Raw genomic sequence first — 21,032 nt, forward strand, 5'->3', positions numbered from 1 at the left:
GTTTTGCTGCATGTCTGGGAGAGGTGAAAACTTTCATGAGCAGCAAAGGGCTCACCTTTCCTGAGCTGGAACAGCCAGAGTGGCTGGAAAAGCTGCACTTCATGGTGGACATGACAGCGAACCTGAACACGCTGAACACAATTCTTCAGGGGAGAGGAGGCACAGCGCTACACATGCTGGAGGAGGTGTTAGCGTTTGAGCGCAAACTGACAGTTTTAGCCAAAGATTTACAGAGAGGCACACTGTCTCACTTCCCCTCTTTAAGGGAGTTCAAACAAGCTCACAAGGTGATCAATTCAGAGTATTTGCAGTCTGCAATCACCACAATGCAAGCATCGTTTGGGAAACGATTCCGTGAGTTCAGAGAGGAAAAAACCACATTGTCCTTCCCCGTCACTCCCCTGAACATCGATCCATCCCTGCTAAATGTGACTGCATTTGCAGGTGTAAGTCAACCTGATCTGGAGCTGGAGCTGGCTGACATAGCTGACAAAGACATGTGGGTGTCCAAATTCAAACGCTTGACAGAGGACCTTGAAGATGTTGCCCGTCAGAAGGCCACTCTTGCTCAGAATCACAAATGGAGCGATATTGAGAACCTTCCAAGACCGGACAAACTCGTGTTTGAAACATGGAATGCCATCCCCGACACCTACATGAACATGAAGACATATGCCTTTGGAGTCCTGTCGATCTTCGGATCCACATATGTATGTGAGCAGCTATTCTCCACCATGAACTACATTAAAAACAAACACCGCTCACGCCTCACAGATGACAGCTTACAGTCCTGCGTAAAGATGAGAGTGACTTCGTACAGCCCCGATTTGCAGACGCTGTGCGCAGAGGTTCAGGAGCAGAAGTCCCATTAACCAGGTAAAATAAATATTTATGCAGATATTTTGCAAATATTTATTTTTCATTGTTTAGTGACACAGTGCTTTTTTCCCCAATTTATTTTTTAAATTCAGGTCAAGGCTCCGCTACATGCTCTGAAAGCCCAAAGGCGATATAAGGATGACAGCTCACGGCATTTTTTTGCTTTTGTTTGCTACATGGATAATTTAAGTTCAGCTTTTTAATTTATTTGAAAGAGACATTCAGACATTGTATTATTTTTTCAAGAATTCAAAATGTTCAAAATGTGTTCATTACATAGATAAAATTTAATTTTCTCTGTAGCACTTCGTGGATTTCATAAGCAACACACTTTAGTTGTTTATACAAAGTGTAAAGGTAAGAAAAAGCAATATATACAGTGTTATCTTCATTTTAGATAAGATGATAGCCCATCTTCAAAAGGGTAGTCAAAGCACTAATAAGTGTACGGCTGGGGTGAACCCCGAAGCATGAAAGGGAAGTTGTTGTTGTTGTTTTTTTAAATATTTTTTCTTTCTATTTAATAAATGCGTTCATAAATAAATTCATTTTAGATGTCAAAAAGTATTTGCGGCTCCCAGTGTTTTCTTTTCCGTGGAAACCGGATCAAATGGCTCTTTCGGTGTTAAAGGTTGCCGACCCCTGGTCTAGCCAGTAAGGTGGAAAATGCTATAGCCATAGCCTGATAATTTGTAATTAGTGTTCCCTGCGGGACAATGTCAGTTTGTTAGGATCAATAACCACATTGCACATAAGGTGTTAAATGTACCTGTCTAGAATAGTAACAGTTTGGGGAATAACCAAAACATACGACTGAGGCTGGCTGGGTCTTGACTGCACCTGATGCAGGTTGGATCTAAACCAGGATAGAGTTTGGCCAGCTTACTTACTGATAGGTGCAGTCTATGCAGGACCCTAAATTCTATCAACTCACGTCTTATGCACATTGATGAAGAGTGTACCAGAGTGATTGCAGCATGCCAGTCTATATCCGACAAAGTGATTCCAGATTTTTCCTCCCACCGCCTTCCTGAGTGAGTAAGTGGTAGGGAGGCAACCTTCTGAATATTGTAATAAAAGTAATGTAATGTAATAATAGTCCAGATGCCAAGCCTCTGCCAACTGGATCCATGTTCAGTCATCTATCCGAGAACTCTGAGGGTTTGTTAGGGTGAAGTGTGTTTTGACATTACTACGTACTTGTAAATATCAACTGTTTAAAGGAAATAAAGTGCTCTTTCTTAAAGAGGACCTTCACACCTGTAATCTGACTCCAATGCCATAGTTGAAAAGATGGATATACAAGAGGTGGAGCAAAATTGTTGTTTTCCAAAACACAGGATGAGCGAATAGCTTGTTTACATTTTAAATTAATTCTAAATCCCTTGTTTTCAACAGTTTGAGATAAGGACACCAAAGCTTCCTGGCACACAACCCATGTTCATAAAAATTACATCATGATTTTAAAGAGAGATCTGTAGCGTTATCATTAGTCAGGGAATCAAATTCTGCCTGAAGTGAGATTATCTCTTTGCTTTCATGGTTTCCCATGTGCAGTTGCCTATCTCAGGCGACACATTTGTTTCAAGGAATAGGTCTATGTGTGTGTTTATAAAGTCAACAAAGTTTTTTCTGTGAGTAGACTTGGGTTCAGGTGCCAAGTGCACTGGACAGGTATGTTTTCTGGAAAGCATTTCAAAAGTAGTGGACACTGATGTGATATGACTGTGCTGTTGTATTGACTCTTCAAACTGCACGTCTTGTTGGAGAAGAAAGGCCACTCCCCTTCTTTTGCTATTGAAGTAAGAGTGGAAGATTTGTGAGAATCCTCCTCTGCGGGATTTAGTATGGTCTCTGTTCAATAAGTCTTGTAGATACGCTACATCAGTTTTTAATATGAGAATGCCTTCCCTCTCCTAACCGGATGCTGATTCAGTCCCCTCACGTTCCAACTAGTCAGTGTGGTGTCATCCCTGCCTATACTTCTATCAACTATCACCACAAAGACTACCTCTCAGATAATGCCACTGCCTGATCTTTATGCCCTGCTGTCCATAGTTCTGAAAAGACTGCTTTGGAAATTCCCAGATAAAAGAAAAGAGAATGAAGCAAAAAGAACGAATGAGAGGGGAAAAAATCATCTTGTGAACATATGATAAAAAGCAACTCCAACATTCTTGCACAACAAACCTAAATAAAGCCTGTCCCCTCGCGCAGAGTCTGCCTGTTCTTCCAGTCTCTTATGAATTAGTCAATCTGCTTACCATGTGAGATCCACACAGTAACAAAGGTAAAACTCAATGTAACTTATCTCTTCAATTGCTCTAATATTTCACAAGACATTAACCTCACACTTCACTTAAGTGTCCCTATGTCCCTCATACATTTGCAAGACAACCTTGACTAGAGGAAATGAACTTTACTTAACATGTCATGAAACAATACCAATGCAGAGTGCAGTGTGTCCAGTCTGGACAGAAGTTTCTCCCAGACTCAGAGATTCTTTTAGCAAATTAACCAAAAATTGAGATAGTTGTCTCCCATGCTTGCATCCTTCCTTCCCCTCCAAGATATGGATATTACAGTGCTGAAATCTTGCCTCTAAATCTCAGAAATGGTCTCTTAGTATGGCTAGTTCTTTTGACTATGCTGTAGCCTTTTCTTCCATTTGGCCACCAAGTCTTGTTTGAGAGACTACATTGTCTACATCTTCTGCTGGGCTGGGGTGAGCCTTCTCCTCTGATTGTTGCTTCCTTTAAGTTTTTTTTGTGGCATTTTTCCCCTGCAATTGAGAAATTATCGACTTATCAAAGAGCTTGTGGTTGGTTTGTGTGGCTTGAAGAGAGCAGTATTCTGATATTAGTCGTACCCATGAGGAGCTCAGCGATGCTCAATGACTGTATATAAAGAGTCTATGGTTTAAAGACAGGAAGCCACATGTGATCAGACTCAGGCTCAGACTCTTCAGGGGAGTCAGGAGCTTTCTAACTCACTGAAAGACAGTTTGACAAGTTTCCCTCAGAGCCTTTGAGGTTTCACTTTGGGTGTTGGACTTCAAACTTCACTGAGTCACCTGAGGATCAAATTTGAAGAACACCTGAAAAACACCCGAAGAGTCTCTAATACCGTGAGACATTTAGTCAGAGACACTGCACACACTGAAAAAATTACCATGAAGGTGGTGGCTCAGTGAGCATCTCATTTGCAGTGCACATTTAAAAGCAGGATCCAAAGACCATTCCAACAATTTATTTTCACTCAATGGATGGAGGGATGGATGATTTTTTTTCCATGTTCAGTACAGGCCAAAAGTTTGGACACACCTTCTCATTCAATGCATTTCCTTTATTTTCATGACTATTTACATTGTAGATTCTCACTGAAGGCATCAAAACTATGTATGAACACATGTGGCATTATGTACTTAACAAAAAAGTGTGAAATAACTCTTAAATAGGTCTTATATTTTAGATTCCTCAAAGTAGCCACCCTTTGCTTTTTTGATAGCGCTGCAAACCCTTGGTGTTCTCTCAATGAGCTTCATGAGGTAGTCACCTGAAATGGTTTTCACTTCACAGGTTTGCCTTGTCAGGGTTAATTAGTGGAATTTCTTGCCTTATTAATGGGGTTGGAACCATCAGTTGTGTTGTGCAGAAGTCAGGTTGATACACAGCCGACAGCCCTACTGGACAACTGTTAGAATTCATATTATGGCAAGAACCAATGAGCTAAGTAAAGAGAAACAAGTGGCCATCATTATTTTAAGAAATGAAGGTCAGTCAGTCCGGAAAATTGCGAAAACTTTGAATGTGTCCCCAAGTGCAGTCGCAAAAATCATCAAGCGCTATAACGAAACTGGCTCACATGAGGATCGCCCCAGGAAAGGAAGACCAAGAGTCACCTCTGCTGCTGAGAATAAGTTCATCTGAGTCACCAGCCTCAGAAATCGCAAGTTAACAGCAGCTCAGATTAGAGACCAGATGAATGCCACACAGAGTTCTAGCAGCAGACACATCTCTAGAACAACTGTTAAGAGGAGACTGCGCGAATCAGGCCTTCATGATCAAATAGCTGCTAGGAAACCACTGTTAAGGAGAGGCAACAAGCAAAAGAGATTTGTTTGGGCCAAGAAACACAAGGAATGGACATTAGACCAGTGGAAATCTGTGCTTTGGTCTGATGAGTCCAAATTTGAGATCTTTGGTTCCAACCGCCGTGTCTTTGTGCGACGCAGAAAAGGTGAACAGATGGATTCTACATGCCTGGTTCCCACCGTGAAGCATGGAGGAGGAGGAGGTGTGATGGTGTGGGGGTGCTTTGCTGGTGACACTGTTGCGGATTTATTCAAAATTGAAGGCATACTGAACCAGCATGGCTACCACAGCATCCTGCAGCGACATGCCATCCCATCCGGTTTGCATTTAGTTGGACCATCATTTATTTTTCAACAGGACAATGACCCCAAACACACCTCCAGGCTGTCTAAGGGCTATTTGACCGAGAAGGAGAGTGATGGAGTGCTGCGCCAGATGACCTGGCCTCCACAGTCACCGGACCTGAACCCAATCGAGATGGTTAGGAGTGAGCTGGACCGCAGAGTGAAGGCAAAAGGGCCAACAAGTGCTAAGTATCTCTGGGAACTCCTTCAAGACTATTGGAAAACCATTTCAGGTGACTACCTCTTGAAGCTCATCAAGAGAATGCCAAGAGTGTGCAAAGCAGTAATCAGAGCAAAGGGTGGCTACTTTGAAGAAACTAGAATATAAGACATGTTTTCAGTTATTTCACACTTTTTTGTTAAGTACATAATTCCACATGTGTTCATACATAGTTTTGATGCCTTCAGTGAGAATCTACAATGTAAATAGTCATGAAAATAAAGGAAATGCATTGAATGAGAAGGTGTGTCCAAACTTTTGGCCTGTACTATATGAATGTAGATCAAATACATAAAGACAAAAATAAATACAATTTCATATAAACTAAATCTCAGCACTAACAAAATAAAGTAAACGAGGCAGATGAATCCTAACCATTTCATTCAAGTATTAAACACAGAAATCTAATGCAATACAAATAAATATGTGAACAAGCATTCAAACAGAAGAGCCATTAAACAATCATTTCACTGTTAATGAAATAATATTTTTTCCATTCTTACATAGATTTTTTGTTCTGGACATGGTGGTTTGGAGAGAAAAGAACTCAGAAGCGCAAAGGGTGGGGTTTATATAGCTTCCTGAGTGTGGTTAGTAGGATTGAGTGTGGTGGTTTCAGGTAAGGCTGAATATTTGAACTTGTGATTTAATAGACATCGCCTGTAAAAGCTGCTCAGTTTTTACTCAGGGTGCAGAACTTTCTGACATGATCAGGATCAAACACACCACCTCTAAATGTCTTTTCAGTTTTCACTTTGAGTGTTGGACTTCAAACTTTACTGAGTCACCTGAAGATTAAAACCCAGGACCTCAAAACCTTTGACAAGTCTTCCAGCAGCTTGAGAGACTGGGACAGAAACAAAAACCAGTTCTTCTCTCAGTTCAACAGAGGCTCTCTCTGCTACACTCAACACAGAGACACTGAGGAACCAGGACTGGGCCAGAACCTAAACCCAGGATACAAAGGTTGAGTGAATGTGGTGTTGTAGGTGTGGAGGTGTATCACTGAGTCAGAGGAGACTCTGTAGAAGGACAGGGTGCCAGCAGGACAGTCCACATACACTGCTACTCTGTGAGAGACAGAGAAGGAGGAGGAGGAGGAGGAGATATCTGTTCCTATGTTATTGTGCCAAACATAGTAAAAACCATCAGAGCAGAACAGACTCCAGGACTGATCGTTCCCTCCAAACACACAGTCTTTACTGATTCCTCTTCTTCTGATTCCTCTGTAACTCACTGATATGTAAACATCTCCTCTGCACTCGACCTCCCAGTAACAGCGACCAGTCAGACCAGTTCTACAAAGCAGCTGAGGAGACTGGTCAAATCTGTCTGGATGATCAGGATACGACTGATCCTCCTCCACAAGCGTCATCTTCCTGTTGTTGTCAGACAGTTTGATCTTTGTGTTCACTGTGTTTGTGTCGAGTGTGAGTTCACAGGAATCTGATGGAGAGAACAAGACACAGCTGCAGTTATTGATCTATCACCTGATCAGTTATTGACAGTCTGATGATGACTCATGACATCAGTGATGTGGCAGTTTGAAGATGGTTGAATGTGCTGCTTTGTTTTCATGAATCAATGAAAAACACACTTACACCTCCTCAGACCTGGTCTCAACCACCGGACTCCACCAGGCTCCACCCTGAAAGGAGGAGTGGGGTCAGACCAGCACGTTCTCTTTCAGCATGCAGACATGGACATTACATGGCTCTCATACACACATTGTTTGATGTGTGTATGAGAGATGTGTTCAAATGGAGGCTTGTATGTATGGATGCACATTCACAGAGAAACAGGAAGTGGAGTCTTTATCTTACGAGCGTCTGTCGCCACATTTTGATTTGACTTCAAGTCAAAGTCCAGAGGAAGTCAGAGAAACTGTAGAGCAAAGAGGAAGAGGCTCAGAGAGGAAGACTAGTGAAGCTACAGCTGCTGTACAGTTTTCATTAAGGAGCCACTTTGTGTCTTCATCTGATCTGGTGTCAGATTTGTCTGGGCAGCGAGAGACAGACTGAAAACAGCTGTTTCATGTTCAAAACATTCACTCAAAAACATTAATTATTCAACTGTTCACATCAATGAGTTTTTTTTCAACCAGTCCTCCAACCTGAACAACAACCCTCTGATACCACCTATAAGAGTGTCTCCTGAAATAGTGCTCCTACAGCAGCTGTCCCTACCCTTCGTCGCCATGGTTTCTATATTAATGGTCAATGGTTGGTCAGGTTTAGGAAAAGATGGTGTTAGTGCCCTGGCAGTATTATTGACTAATGTCCAGTTTCCTCTCTTGTATGACTGTGGTGTGACTGTGACTGTTTTTTTGTGTGAGAGTGAGTGCTCTTTGTCTGAGAGGAGCTTCGTGTGTGCCACCTCTGGGCCCCTCCTGATTGGCTGGATGCATGGGCCTGGCTGGGGAAGTGGCGGCTACTGGTCGGCTGCTTCACAATATCCAGCATTTTAAACTCCATGGTTTGTCCTGTGCTCCAGTGACAGAGCTGACAGCAGCAGCTCGGTTCTGTCCCGGCCCCCAGTCTGATTGAGTGTTAGTTCTGTCTGTTAGTTTGGTCAACTGTGACTTTTGATCAGGCCCAGTGTCGCTGTCAGTATGAAATAGATGTGGGTTTTGTTTTGGGGGATGTAAATAGATGAATTCACATAATTGAAAATAGCACTGAAGCTGCAGGGGTGAACTGCCATTTTATTTTTTCTGTTTCCTCCTGTTTTGCTTTACCTTAGGGAGCCAGGTTTAGTTGGTGTCTTTAGTTTCCTTTGTTTTCACCTCGGGTTAGTCAGCACTTTCTGGGAGAGAGTTTCTTCTGATTATAGTTTTGGCCTTGGTTCACCCTGAAGTTGTTGCTTCTAACACTTGTAATAAATGACTTCACTTCATGACAATACGCTGCTTCCACATTGACTTTGGGGACCGGGGCAGAAACCTCCTTCAACTTTTATGTTGCACTCCTATTTCCCCTCGACTGGAGCGAAACTTTGGGAAAATTTGGGAAGTGGAATTGATTTGGGTTCAAACAAGTACTTCCTCAACATTAGCTGATCTTTGTTGTCATGGTTACAATAATAACAACAAATGGTCATGGACAGAGTCCTTGAAGAGAGATTGACATCATCTCTGTTCACTCCAATGGACCATGTTTTTGCAGCAATGGTGGATCATGGAGCGTCTCAATAGTTCCAGGAAGTTAGCAGCTAATAGTAGCAGCACAGTGGAGTAGCAACAGAATATGCTGTTTGGGACATATGTTTGAAAGGTAAGACTTGTAAAGAATGTGATTGTATATTATTGGTACAGCCGAATCAAGTTAACGTGCATTAAAGCAGGTTAGTGGATTTCCCCACTAAATTAGAAGATTTAGGGACGTTAACAGATAACAGATTAGACTGAGATACTGGATATGGATAAGATCAGCAACACACAACATTAGCCAGGAGCAGCCTATTAATTTTAAGATCTGCTTTGAAACATGATTTTTTGTGGGGGGTCGGGGTAGTGAAATATATCAGTGGAGTGTGTGTGAATATCCATTTTGGGGTACAAGCTACCCTTACACAATAATAAAGCCAGCTTTTTGTCATACATGGCAAAACCGTATATTTGAGGCTGAAAGGTTAAAATAGGTCAATTTTGAGAAATAAATGGGGATTCATGTTTAAAACTAAAGGTATACTAACATAAAAGTACTCTAAATAGTAAACATGTATGCTATCATTCTATTTAGTGTATTGTTGGTGTATATTATATTAATATGATTTTTATTACATTAATATTATTAATAGTATTATATATTATACTGTTGGATTCTGCATCCTGTATGTCAGGGGTGCTACAGGGTGAGGAGCAGTGATGTTACAAGTCAGGAACAGTGAGGGCACAAATGATGTTGCAGGTGGAGGAGCAGTAACCATGAACTGGATGACTGAGAATCTTCACAGATGTAGAGTATGTCTACCCCTTTCTCTCTGTCTTTTTCTCCCTCTCTCAGCACATGAACCAGAGAGGGATTCAGTGGAGCTTGAACATTTTCTGCAGTCAGACAGCACTCTCACTCTGTCTCAACTCCCTGGGTTTTACAAGCCTTTCCCTGTTCCTCTTGTTTTGAATAAACCAAACATGAAGCTAATGATATGTTCTTTCCTTGTGGAAAAAGTGCAAATGCAGTGTTTAATGACCTCACACATTTCTTGTTGTTAGCCTCTTTAGTGATGTAAGGTAGCTCCTGCTGACCTGAGTTAAATCCTCATTGTTCTGACTGAATGTAGCATCCACATGCAGCACAATAAACCATGGTGCAGACTTTATGTAAGACAGAAGACAGGCACAAACCACTTCACATACTATTCATGTTTCTGAGTTTACTGGAGATTTATGAAATGAATATGTGACAATCATTAATGTTCACCTGTCAGTCTCCTGCTATCCTATCTGAAAGTCATAAAGATGACATTAGTCATTAAGATCAATTAACCCTCAGTTACCATGGGATTACTGAAAGGAATATTAGAAAATTAAATCTGATCTGAACTTTGAAATATTCTGTTTTCCAACAGGAACACACTTTTTAACCAAGGTGAGGTTAGCCTAAAAATGTCAACAAGGTAGCTGATGCTAGCTGTTATCCTCAAACATAGACTGTATGTCCTCAAATAGTAACATTTTTTTCTTTATAGTGATGTAAACCCATACATTGTAAATCAATTCATTTTTCTGTCTGTTAACCACAATTCTGTCTCTTCTTAAAGTCATTATCAAATTGCCAGCATATAACTTTCAGGAACTATGTGAAGTCTCCATGAATCGCATGACGATGAAGCATTTTGGACCTCCACTGACCCGACTCCCTTTCAAGGTCTCTGGTCATGGATAATAGAAACAACATAAACTGCTACTTTCACATGGGAATCGAACACAGCTCTCCTGTGTCATATTTCTGTGTTTTGTTGACCCATCCGTCCATCCCAACCTCCTCCTGACGAGGACTTTGTCGCTCTATAAACTACGTCATTGTGCTTTTCCCTTTGCTCCTGTCATAATTACTAATACCACTAGATGTCACCATGCAACAAAACCTAACTATGGGTCATAACCTGCTGACAGACGACCTGTGATCAGGATCTCAGAGAGGTTCAGGTGATTATTGATCATCAATAGTTTAGAAGACAGAGACATGATGGTGCGACCTGATTTAATTATTTTATTTCCTCTGCCATAATCCTGTTTGAACCTCAGCCTGCTCTCTAGTTTTTGTTTTGTCTCCCCCTCCCTGTCTCTTTGTGTATGTGTTCTGCTTTCTCCCAGCAAGGTCATGGCCACAGCAATGGCAAGCCAACACACCTGCATTTCATTACTCATCAAACCTGCATAAAAGCTCTGGTCATCCTCTCACTCTCTACCAGATTGCCTGTGGTAACATGCCAAGCCACCTGAAAACCTGATTGTGACTCTTACTTTTTGATATTTTGTTATTCATTGGGGAACGTAACAACAGTCTCTGGGATTGTTCTGCTGAAGCAAAGAACTTCTGTACATCCTCCTCTGTCATCAGCTGTGACAGAGGAAATGTTTCCAGCTCTTCTCCTCTATCAGACATCGTCTGTCCATACCTGAGAGAGTCCAGTCTCCAGTCTGGATCCTCCAGTCCAGTAAACAGCTGCTTCACTCCTGAGTCTCCTGGATGATTGTAGCTCAGGTCCAGCTCTCTCAGATGGGAGGGGTTGATTTTCAGAGCTGAGGCCAGAGAAGCACAACCTTCCTCTGTGATCAGACAACCTGACAGACTGCAGACACACAAAACAACACACAGGAACCCTCTGTCAACACTTGGTGCTCTGTTAAACAGTCATCAGATAAACAGGTTAATGAATCCTGACTTGAGAGTTTCCAGTGTACAGTGTGGACTCTCCAGTCCAGCAGACAGTAGCTTCACTCCTGAATCCTGCAGGTTGTTGTTACTCAGGTCCAGATCTCTCAGACTAGAGGACTGGGAGCTGAGGACTGAGGACAGAGCTTCACAGCTTCTCTCTGAGAGGTTACAGTGACTCAGTCTGAAGAGATGATCATACGGAATTAAAGAAGAGAAGAATTTATTTTCTCTACTGTTGAACAGACAGAAGTATCTTTACATAAAGATGAATAAATCCAACTATCTCTACGCTTACACAGCTTTGTTAGAGGCTTTGACCACTGGCAGCAGCCTCAGAAGAGCCTCCTCTGAAGCAGAGTATTTCTTCAGGTCAAACACGTCCAGATCTTCTTCTGATGACAGTAAGATGAAGACCAGTGCTGACCATTGAGCAGGAGACAGTTCATCTGTGGAGAGAAGTCCTGACCTCAGGGACTGTTGGATCTGCTTCACTAGAGAACGATCATTCAGTTCATTCAGACAGTGGAACAGGTTGATGCTTTTCTCTGCAGACAGATTCTCATTGATCTTTGTCTTGATGTACTGGACTGTCTCCTGATTGGTCTGTGAGCCACTTCCTGTCTGTGTCATCAGGCCTCGTAGGAGAGTCTGATTGGTCTGCAGTGAAAGACCCAGAAGGAAGCGGAGGAACAAGTCCAGGTGTCCATTTGGACTCTGTAAGACCTTGTCCACAGCTCTCTGGAAAAAGTCTGTCTCTGTAGATTGGACTTTTCTTCTTTTTGCCTTCTTTGATGTTGTTTGTTCCTCTGACATCAGATTGACTCCAGAGTTGATGAAGGTCAGATGGACATGAAGAGCAGCCAGAAACTCCTGAACACTCAGATGGACGAAGCAGAACACCTTGTCCTGATACAGCCCTCTCTCCTCTTTAAAGACCTGTGTGAACACTCCTGAGTACACTGAGGCTGCTCTGATATCCATGCCACACTCTGTCAGGTCTGATTCATAGAAGATCAGGTTTCCTTTCTGCAGCTGCTCAAAAGCCAGTTTTCCCAGAGACTCAATCATCTTCCTGGTCTCTGGACTCCAGTGTGAATCTGTCTCAGCTCCTCCATCGTACTTGACCTTCTTCAGTTTGGACTGAACCACCAGGAAGTGGATGTACATCTCAGTCAGGGTCTTGGGCAGCTCTCCTCCCTCTCTGGTCTTCAACATATCCTCCAGAACTGTAGCAGTGATCCAGCAGAAGACTGGGATGTGGCACATGATGTGGAGGCTTCGTGATGTCTTGATGTGGAAGATTATCCTGTTGGCCTGCTCCTCATCCCTGAACCTCTTCCTGAAGTACTCCTCCTTCTGTGGGTCAGTGAACCCTCTGACCTCTGTCACCATGTCAACACACTCAGGAGGGATCTGATTGGCTGCTGCAGGTCGTGTGGTTATCCAGAGGTGAGCAGAGGGAAGCAGTTTCCCTCTGATGAGGTTTGTCAGCAGCACGTGCACTGAGGTGGACTCTGTGACATCAGCCAGGATCTCAGTGTTGTGGAAGTCCAGAGGAGGTCGACACTCATCCAGACCGTCAAAGATGAACACAACCTGGAACTGATCAAACCTGCAGATTCCTGCTTCTTTGGTTTGAGTGAAGAAGTGATGAACAAGTTCCACCAAGCTGAACTTTTTCTCTTTCAGCACATTCAGCTCTCTGAAAGTGAAGGGAAATGTGAACTGTATGTCCTGGTTGGCTTTGTCTTCAGCCCAGTCCAGAGTGAACTTCTGTGTTAAGACTGTTTTCCCAATGCCAGCCACTCCCTTTGTCATCACTGTTCTGATTGGTCCATCTCTTCCAGGTGGGGCTTTAAAGATGTCTTCTCGTCTGATGGTTGTTTCTGGTCTGTGTGGTTTCCTGTATGCTGTTTCAATCTGTCTGACCTCATGTTCATCATTGACCTCTCCAGCCCCTCCCTCTGTGATGTAGAGCTCTGTGTAGATCTGATTCAGAAGGGTTGGGTTTCCTGCTTTAGAGATCCCCTCAAACACACACTGGAACTTCTCCTTGAGCTCAGATTTAAGTTTATGTTGACAAAGTGGAGCAGGAGTCCCTGGATGAACACGAAAGAAATAAGATTCATTAAGAAAATCTAACATTTTAATTCCCATAAAGAATACATATATGAACATAATGCCCTCATGTGTTGAGATGTTGGTAAATGTCTCATTTCTCCATCATGTTGAATCTTTAGAGAAATCCTCTTACTGCTCTGCAGACAGTCAGCCAGCTCCTCCTGCTTCATCCTCCTCAGGAAGTTCACTGTCATCTTCACTAATGCCTCTCTGCTGCTCCTCCTCTGCACTTCATCCTCACCATCCAACACCTCCTCATCCTCCCTCTGACTCTCTAAGCGTTCTGGGTAATCTGGTCCTAGAAGGTTCTGGATCTTCTTCAGCTCATTCTTGACAAATTTCACTATGTTCTCCTCCAGTAGCTGGAAAAGAAAACTACATGAGTGACAGCATCAAACTACAACCATGGAGCCAAACATCAGATCCATGTTGGACAGACTGACAATCCACTGGTCTAAAAGTGCAGCATGGAAATTATTGTGAGCAGATGTGAAAGTAGTTGTTGTACATGTACAGACCATAAATATGGAGTCCAGGTGTGTTTGATGCTGCTGGGCAGACTGACCACTGGGAACCTCTGAGCTCTCCTGGTCCACTCTGTGAAGGAATCAATAAGGTCACATTATGTCGGTTCACTCAACATTCACTTAACACTGCTGAAGAGCCCTGAAGCAAGGCACCTAGATCCTCCAGCTGCTCCAGTGGAGCTGCTCAATGTGCTTGTATTAGACTGGCTGTACTGGGCAGCTCCCAGCTCCCACCTGCCTGTGCAAGATGTGAGAGGAGCGTCATGGAAATAAATGACAGATTTGTGGGTATTTCTCACTTTGCTCTGATGGTCGGAAGATGTAATGAGACCCTTTATATCTGGACTCAAGCGAGGATTGATGGCACCAGAGACACTCAGTTTTGAGAGTTTTATTATCAAATTCGAGACGGCTATAGTAGCTGGTGAGCATGTGGGGAAGGCTGGTCTGGTGTGGCTTCTTCCAGGCAGATCAGTGGGACTGGAGAGTTCTTGGGTGGAGGAGCGCGACAGAAGTCTCCAGGTGGTTGACAGAGCAGGTGTACAGAGTTCCAGACCAGTTCACTGGTGAAAACAGGTTCACAGACGAGCTGGTCGGACGTGGTGACAGAAGCAGGGAACATGCTGAGTCTAGAGCACAGGGAAACGAAGATTACTTTAGGAAGCACAACAAGGACAACCCGGGAATACTGTGGTGCAACTACCACACTGAGTATCAAAACGATCTGGTGAAGCCTGGAGATGAGTAGAGTCTTGATTGGATGATGCGCAGCAGGTGTTTAAGATGGTCTTGGGACCCCGAAAGTAGGTCAACCACGCCCAGCCTGCTACACACACACACACACACACACACACACACACACACACACACACACACACACACACACACACACACACACACACACACACACACACACACACACACACACACATACACACACACAGAAATGGACCAAACGAGGAGAAACACACACAAGAGGGAGGGAGAAGCACAGGAAACACAAGGCAGGGAGCAGAAAGCTGCCTAACCATAACAGTACCCTCTATTAACGATCACCTCCAGGCTCATCAGGATGGGTGCAGTGGATCTCTCTGACCATGTCCAGAATAAGGGAACAAGTAATCCAGGATCTTTCCTCCGGACCATACCCCTCCCAAACCACAAGATACTGTGGAAGGGGCGAGTGGTGGAGGTGAGTCTGGTGAGGGGAGCTGCCACTTTTCTGAAGTCTCGCATTAACCTGCAATATAGAAGTTGGTGAAGCCAAGGAAACGTAGCTGTTTCCTGGTGGAAGGTTGGGGCCACTCAACTACAGCATGGATCTTTTCAGGGTCTGCCATAGCCTGTCCACTCTTAATATACCCCAAAAAACTCTGTGTCCACGTGGAATTCACACTTTTCAGCTTTCACTAACAATTTATTCTCCAGCTGTTGGAGGACCTGACAGATGTGGGAGAATTCTTCAGGGTTACTGGAAAAGATCAGGATATTGACTAAGTAGACTAAGACAAACCAGTTCAGACATCCTCTGAGGACATTGTTCACCAGGGCCTGAAAACAGCAGGGGAATTGGTTAAGACAAAAGATACTCAAAGTGACCCAGTGGGGTACTGAAAGCTGTCTTCCCTTCATGGCCTTCCCTTATGCAGACTAGGTGATAGGCATTTTTGAGGTCAAGTTTGGATTCAATTCAATTCAATTTTATTTGTATAGTGCCAAATCATAATATACATTATCTCAAAGTACTTTACAGGGTAAGGTCAAGACCTTACTTTGTTACAGAGAAAAACCCAACGGTTCCCACAAAGAGCAAGTGCTTGGCGACAGGGGGGAGGAAAAACTCCCTTTTAACAGGAAGAAACCTCCAACAGGACCGGGCTCAGGGTGGGCGGCCGTCTGCCTCGACCAGTTTGGAGAAGATTGAAGCACCGTGTAGGAATTCAAAGGCTGAATTAATGAGAGGCAGTGGGTATTAATTCTTAACTGTGATGATACTGAGGCCATGGAAATCTATGCAGGGCTTCAGAGTGTGATCTTTCTTCTCCACAAGAAAGAAACCAACTCCCAGTGGGGAGGAGTAAGGATGGATTATACCTGCTGCCAGTGATTCTTGTAAATATTTATCTATGCCTTTATGTTATTGTGTCAAGTTGTAGAGGCGAGTGGAAAGTAGGGTGGCTCCAGGCAACAGGTCTATAGTGCAGTCATAGGGCCGATGTGGATGGAGACAGAGAGAGAACTCTTTACTGAATACCTGTTTCAGATCATAATACTCTGCAGGAATGTTGGAAAGATCAATGGTTCTGGATTGCTTGTAGCCTGACCAAAGGTGCCATCTGTAGGTGATAGTAGAGCAGACTGAAGACAGATGGCAATGGCAGAAATCACTCAAACCCAAAACTTTATTAATAGACCAGTCAATGTGGGGGTTGTGGATCTAGAGCCAGGGGTGACCTAAGATAAGTTGTATGTAGGAGTATGAGGAGCACTAAATCAAAAAATACTAGCTGGGGCAACTACCATGTTAAGTAGCACAAGGATCTGGTGAAGAATTGTGATGAGATCCGGGTAGAGATACTGTAAATGGTGGAGTCTTGATTGACAAGCGTCAGGTGTGTAGATGGTCTTGGAAGGAATCTGAAAGTAGGTCAACTATGCCCAGCCTGCTACACACACACACACACACACACAGACACGGACCACACGAGGACAGACACACACAAGAGGGAGAGGGAAACACTGGAAACACAAGGGAGGGGAGCAGGAAGCTGCCTAACCATAAGAGAAGAACTCTCTGCTGCTCTGTCAGTGCGCTGTCAGTATCTTATCGCATAGTGACCTTAAACTTACCATGGAGCAAAATGACTTTATTGAGTGTCGAATGGTGCTATTCACGCCGATAAGGACTGTATAAGCTGCTCACATTAGATTTTCAGGGAGATTTTAAAAAAATACAACAAATACAAGTGTGATATGAGAGAGAGCCCCCCCCCCCCCAATTGCGTTTGTTTATTTGAGATAATGCATATTATGATTTGGCACTATACAACATATGCAACATTTTCAGAGATTTCAAAATGCAGATACACACTCTTTCATGTGTTATAACCCAAAAATATCAGAATTAACAAAAAGTGCAGCGTACTACAGCTTCACAATTAGTATCAGAGAGGAAAGCAGATGACATGCAGCAAAGGGCCTCGGGTCTGACTCAAACCACTGCCATTAAATATAAGGGTTTAAGAACTGCCCTCTATCAGATGATCCATCAGTACACCTCACTGTCTGGTTACGTTTTTTTATAAAAGGCACCATACTCATACCTCATCAGTCAACTGCTCATTGATGAACTTTTCCAGTTCACTTGTAGACTAGAACTAGTTTGCTTTTACTTGACGTCATATTATTCACAGCACAGAAAACGGGACAAAAATGCTGCATCCCGTATTGAATCAATACGGGACGCAGCAAATAAGGGATGATCCGTATTATACAGTCTCTGTAGCACCACAACACTTATGGTGCAATGTTGTGACACATTTTACCTTCATCATATTTGGATTGATTGTTCAGCCCTAGTCAACACTGTGAATGTCTTCCAGGACAGACTGTCTGAACATGGGAGACGTTATCTCCATATCTAAACCACATCACGCGTCTTCCCCTCTCTATGATGGTCACAGTTTGACCTCCACTTTCCAGTGTGGATGTTCACAACAGACAGAAACACTTTGATTTTAGACCTGGTCCAACAACACGTCGTACCCGGTTTTCTTTTTCCCCCGTTTTCTTTTTCCCCATATTCTCTCTGTTTTCCTCTTGCTGTCCACTCTCATTCCTGATGCGGTCCGGTTGTCTTAATAAAGTTAAAATATACGACGAATAAAGTAAAAATATACGACAGGAAGAGTATCCCACACTCCTCCTCCGCAGAGTAAATCTGCCCCAACAACACAAGGCATCCAGACCACTCATACTGCTTGCCAATGATGATTGGGACAGGACAAAAAAAAAAACAAAACAAAAAAAAAAAAAAAACAACACGTCGTACAAACTGCTTCTTTTCTACAATAACCAGACTTTTACTGTCAGTTACAGCTTACATCTGATCATGGTGATCTGATGGACGTCCTCTTTTAAAGTCAACGAACCACTCCTTCGACCCGTCGCTCTTTAAAGACGGACAGCTGGGTTCAGGAGAGTCAGGTCTCTGCTGCTGGCTCCTAAAACAACAACAGAACTGATAAATGTGCATGTTGAATAAAAACTGATGAAAAATATGTTCAATCTTTGAAATAAACACAAGAACTAACATTTAGTGTGAAAAGACTTTGTGTCAGTTTGAAATTCTGACCTTTGATCAACAGATTGTCTGAAATCTAAATGATGGAGCAGTGATGTGAGTGCTAAGCTCTGACATGGAGAAGAATCATGGACAGTTAGAGATCCTCATCTCACCTCTGAGCTCTGGTCTGGCTCTCATGGTCCCTACATGGAGTGGTTTTAGAGGGAGGGTCTCCCTCCTCTCTGTCCTCACACTGATCCATGCTGCTGGATTCACATCCACATCAGCTCACACACACTTTCTACCTTCATATGGAGACAAACACAAATCATTCATCTGCACACCAACTGAAATTGACATCATTTCTCATGTAAAAATATCAGCTGCTCCTCCACTGATTGACTCTTCTTCTCTGGTTCATATCAGTGTCAGTTGAATACAGTCAGACAGCAGTGTGAGGAAGAGGAAGCTGCTGTACTTCTACTATCTGTCCACTAGATGGAGTCATGAAGCTGCAGTGAGGTGAAGAGCAGCCCAGCACACACTCGATGGACCGACATTAACATCCACAGGACTGAGATCAACTGATTGGAACTGACATTGATCCAACAATATGGACTAAATAATCAATATGACATGTTCAGTACTGATCAGTGACAGGGAGTAATAGTCAGTATTGATGTCAAACATAAGAATTGTCTCTAGTTCCTGTTGGAGAACCAGGAGACTCTGACTCATTAGATGTGGTGTTAACTGTCTTTCTGAACAGCGTTCACTGTCTCGGCACTCGTACCAACAAATTACCACGTCCCATCATCACCAAACTGGAACATTTCAAGCACAAAGAACTGATCAAATGCAGAGGAACAGAAGGCACAAAATAACATTGTACTACCAGTAAAAATAACCTCATGGAACTTAGGAGGAATAAGCTCCCCCACTAAAAGAACAAAAATATTACATCACCTAAATAAATTAAAATCTGATATCTGTTTTATTCAAGAAAATCACCTCAGAGGGAGAATCTCAGAAACTTACAGCCAGATGGATTAGCCAGACATATCAAAAGAAACGAGGCACCTCAATCTTAATCAGTAAGAATATTCCTCTTTCTCATACTTCAACACTGACTGACCCAGAAGGACATTATATCATCATCACTGGAACTATTCGAAAAGACACGATAACACTAGCAGACATCTGTGGTCCCAACACAGACTCCCCTGTTTTTAACTCCATATTCTCAGTATTATCTAATCTCCCTGACTCACACATCATGCTGACTCCAACACAGTACTGGACCCACACATGCACTGCTCATCATCAACATCCACTAATAAACCAAACCACTCCTCTTCCTCACTTAAACAATATATGTCAGATTATGGACTGATGGATATCTGGACGCTGATCAATCCCACCAGTAATGAATACTCATTCACCCTGTCATAAATCATACTCCTGTATTGACTTTTCTTTTTCTCACCACTGTTCTTCAAAGTAATACCCAAAATTTACGAAAATAAAGCCATACCCCTCACATGAGTACTGGCTACACTACACTTATAAGAAAAACCAAACAAAGATCCCACTTCAGCGCCAGTTATCGACCCATATCATTAACCAATACAGTCCCAAAAATTATAAGCAAAACTTTATCAATCAGACTGGAAACTGTCGTCTCATCACTAACACACACAGACCCCTCTCTCTCTCTCTCACACACACACACACACACACACACACATACACATTCACACCTACCTCTATAATGTACACTTCATCTACTGTGTTTCATGGTCACAATGTCCTGTATGTCTATTTGTCGCTGTCTGTTCAACACGTTTTTTAAAAATAAAATATAAATAAAAAAAGTTTGATAACAGATCATTTGAACCACGCAAACACAGCGACTGCATCAACACAGTAGAGACTGACTTAGAAGATGTCAGCAGTCTTGTGGTGTGTGTAGTTACAAAGGATGATCTCATACAGAGCCTTAAAAACCCTGTTAGCCCCTCAGCCCGCCACTGTGTCCACATCAGTCCTGTAGTTAAATCTAATGACACCATTCACCCACAGAAAGTCAGAGCTGTTCTCCAGCGGCTGTCCGGCCGAGCTCAGGCCGCATTTAGTGGCTCAGACAGCGGGAGAGCAGCGGCTCATCTCCGCCTCCTCTACAGGCTGATTGAGGCGGGAAAAGCTGCCTCCAGTCCTCAGGAAGTGGAGCTGCACAGTAATAACGACTCTGTGTTCAACTACTGACCATCAACTAACTCTGCTTCTGCTCTGATTCCACCGCTTCTACTGCACCGCTTCTTTTTCACACAACATGGTGGACACGTTTAATGTCGGTCCACACTTTACAGTTACAGCTCTGACTCAGTTACAGTAACATTATAATAACACAACAACAACAACACAACGATAAGTTGAAGGTGAGGTGATTCAGGTAACGACAGGTGTTATAGAGTAAAACATTAAAAACTGCTCACGTTACCTTCAGAGGAGAAAATAATCTGCGTCACAACGTTATCGAGGTCAAACCAGCCGCTCCGTATTTCGAGTGCACAATTGATCAAATGTTTACGGTAGTCAGGGTAAAACAACTGCTGGAAATAACTTCCAGCTGTTGGACATATACTGCAATATTTTCACCTTAATTTAAATGAAATTGCAT

At 43.0% G+C, this 21,032-nt stretch overlaps 1 protein-coding gene and 1 long non-coding RNA gene across 3 annotated transcripts in view; both read right to left on the reverse strand.

Annotated features, from left to right (window-relative positions):
- Positions 1 to 4,113: 4,113 nt before the first annotated feature.
- LOC139628542 (uncharacterized) overlaps positions 4,114 to 21,032 on the reverse strand; it is a 39,776-nt gene continuing 22,857 nt past the window's right edge. The window contains exon 2 of the long non-coding RNA XR_011692806.1: positions 4,114 to 6,266. This is a non-coding gene — a long non-coding RNA (uncharacterized lncRNA). The remainder of the gene's footprint in view (positions 6,267 to 21,032) is intronic.
- LOC139628540 (protein NLRC3-like) lies at positions 5,622 to 20,940 on the reverse strand. Of its 2 annotated transcripts, XM_071490282.1 has the most exons (10): positions 20,853 to 20,940; positions 18,526 to 18,657; positions 18,171 to 18,290; positions 14,059 to 14,137; positions 13,674 to 13,902; positions 11,715 to 13,518; positions 11,427 to 11,600; positions 11,160 to 11,333; positions 7,139 to 7,185; positions 5,622 to 6,983 (listed from the first exon to the last, which is right to left on the reverse strand). In XM_071490282.1, the coding sequence occupies exons 2-10, from the start codon at positions 18,612 to 18,614 to the stop codon at positions 6,445 to 6,447; spliced, it is 3,255 nt and encodes a 1,084-aa protein (XP_071346383.1). In that variant the 5' UTR covers positions 18,615 to 18,657; positions 20,853 to 20,940; the 3' UTR covers positions 5,622 to 6,444. The 2 variants fall into 2 exon arrangements, with proteins under 2 accessions (XP_071346383.1, XP_071346384.1); XM_071490283.1 differs by lacking the exon at positions 11,427 to 11,600.

Source organism: Trachinotus anak, unplaced genomic scaffold, assembly GCF_046630095.1.
Source record: "Trachinotus anak isolate AG129_WGS33_773 ecotype Australia unplaced genomic scaffold, CSIRO_AGI_Tana_v1 ptg000012l, whole genome shotgun sequence".
Classification (NCBI taxonomy): domain Eukaryota; kingdom Metazoa; phylum Chordata; class Actinopteri; order Carangiformes; family Carangidae; genus Trachinotus; species Trachinotus anak.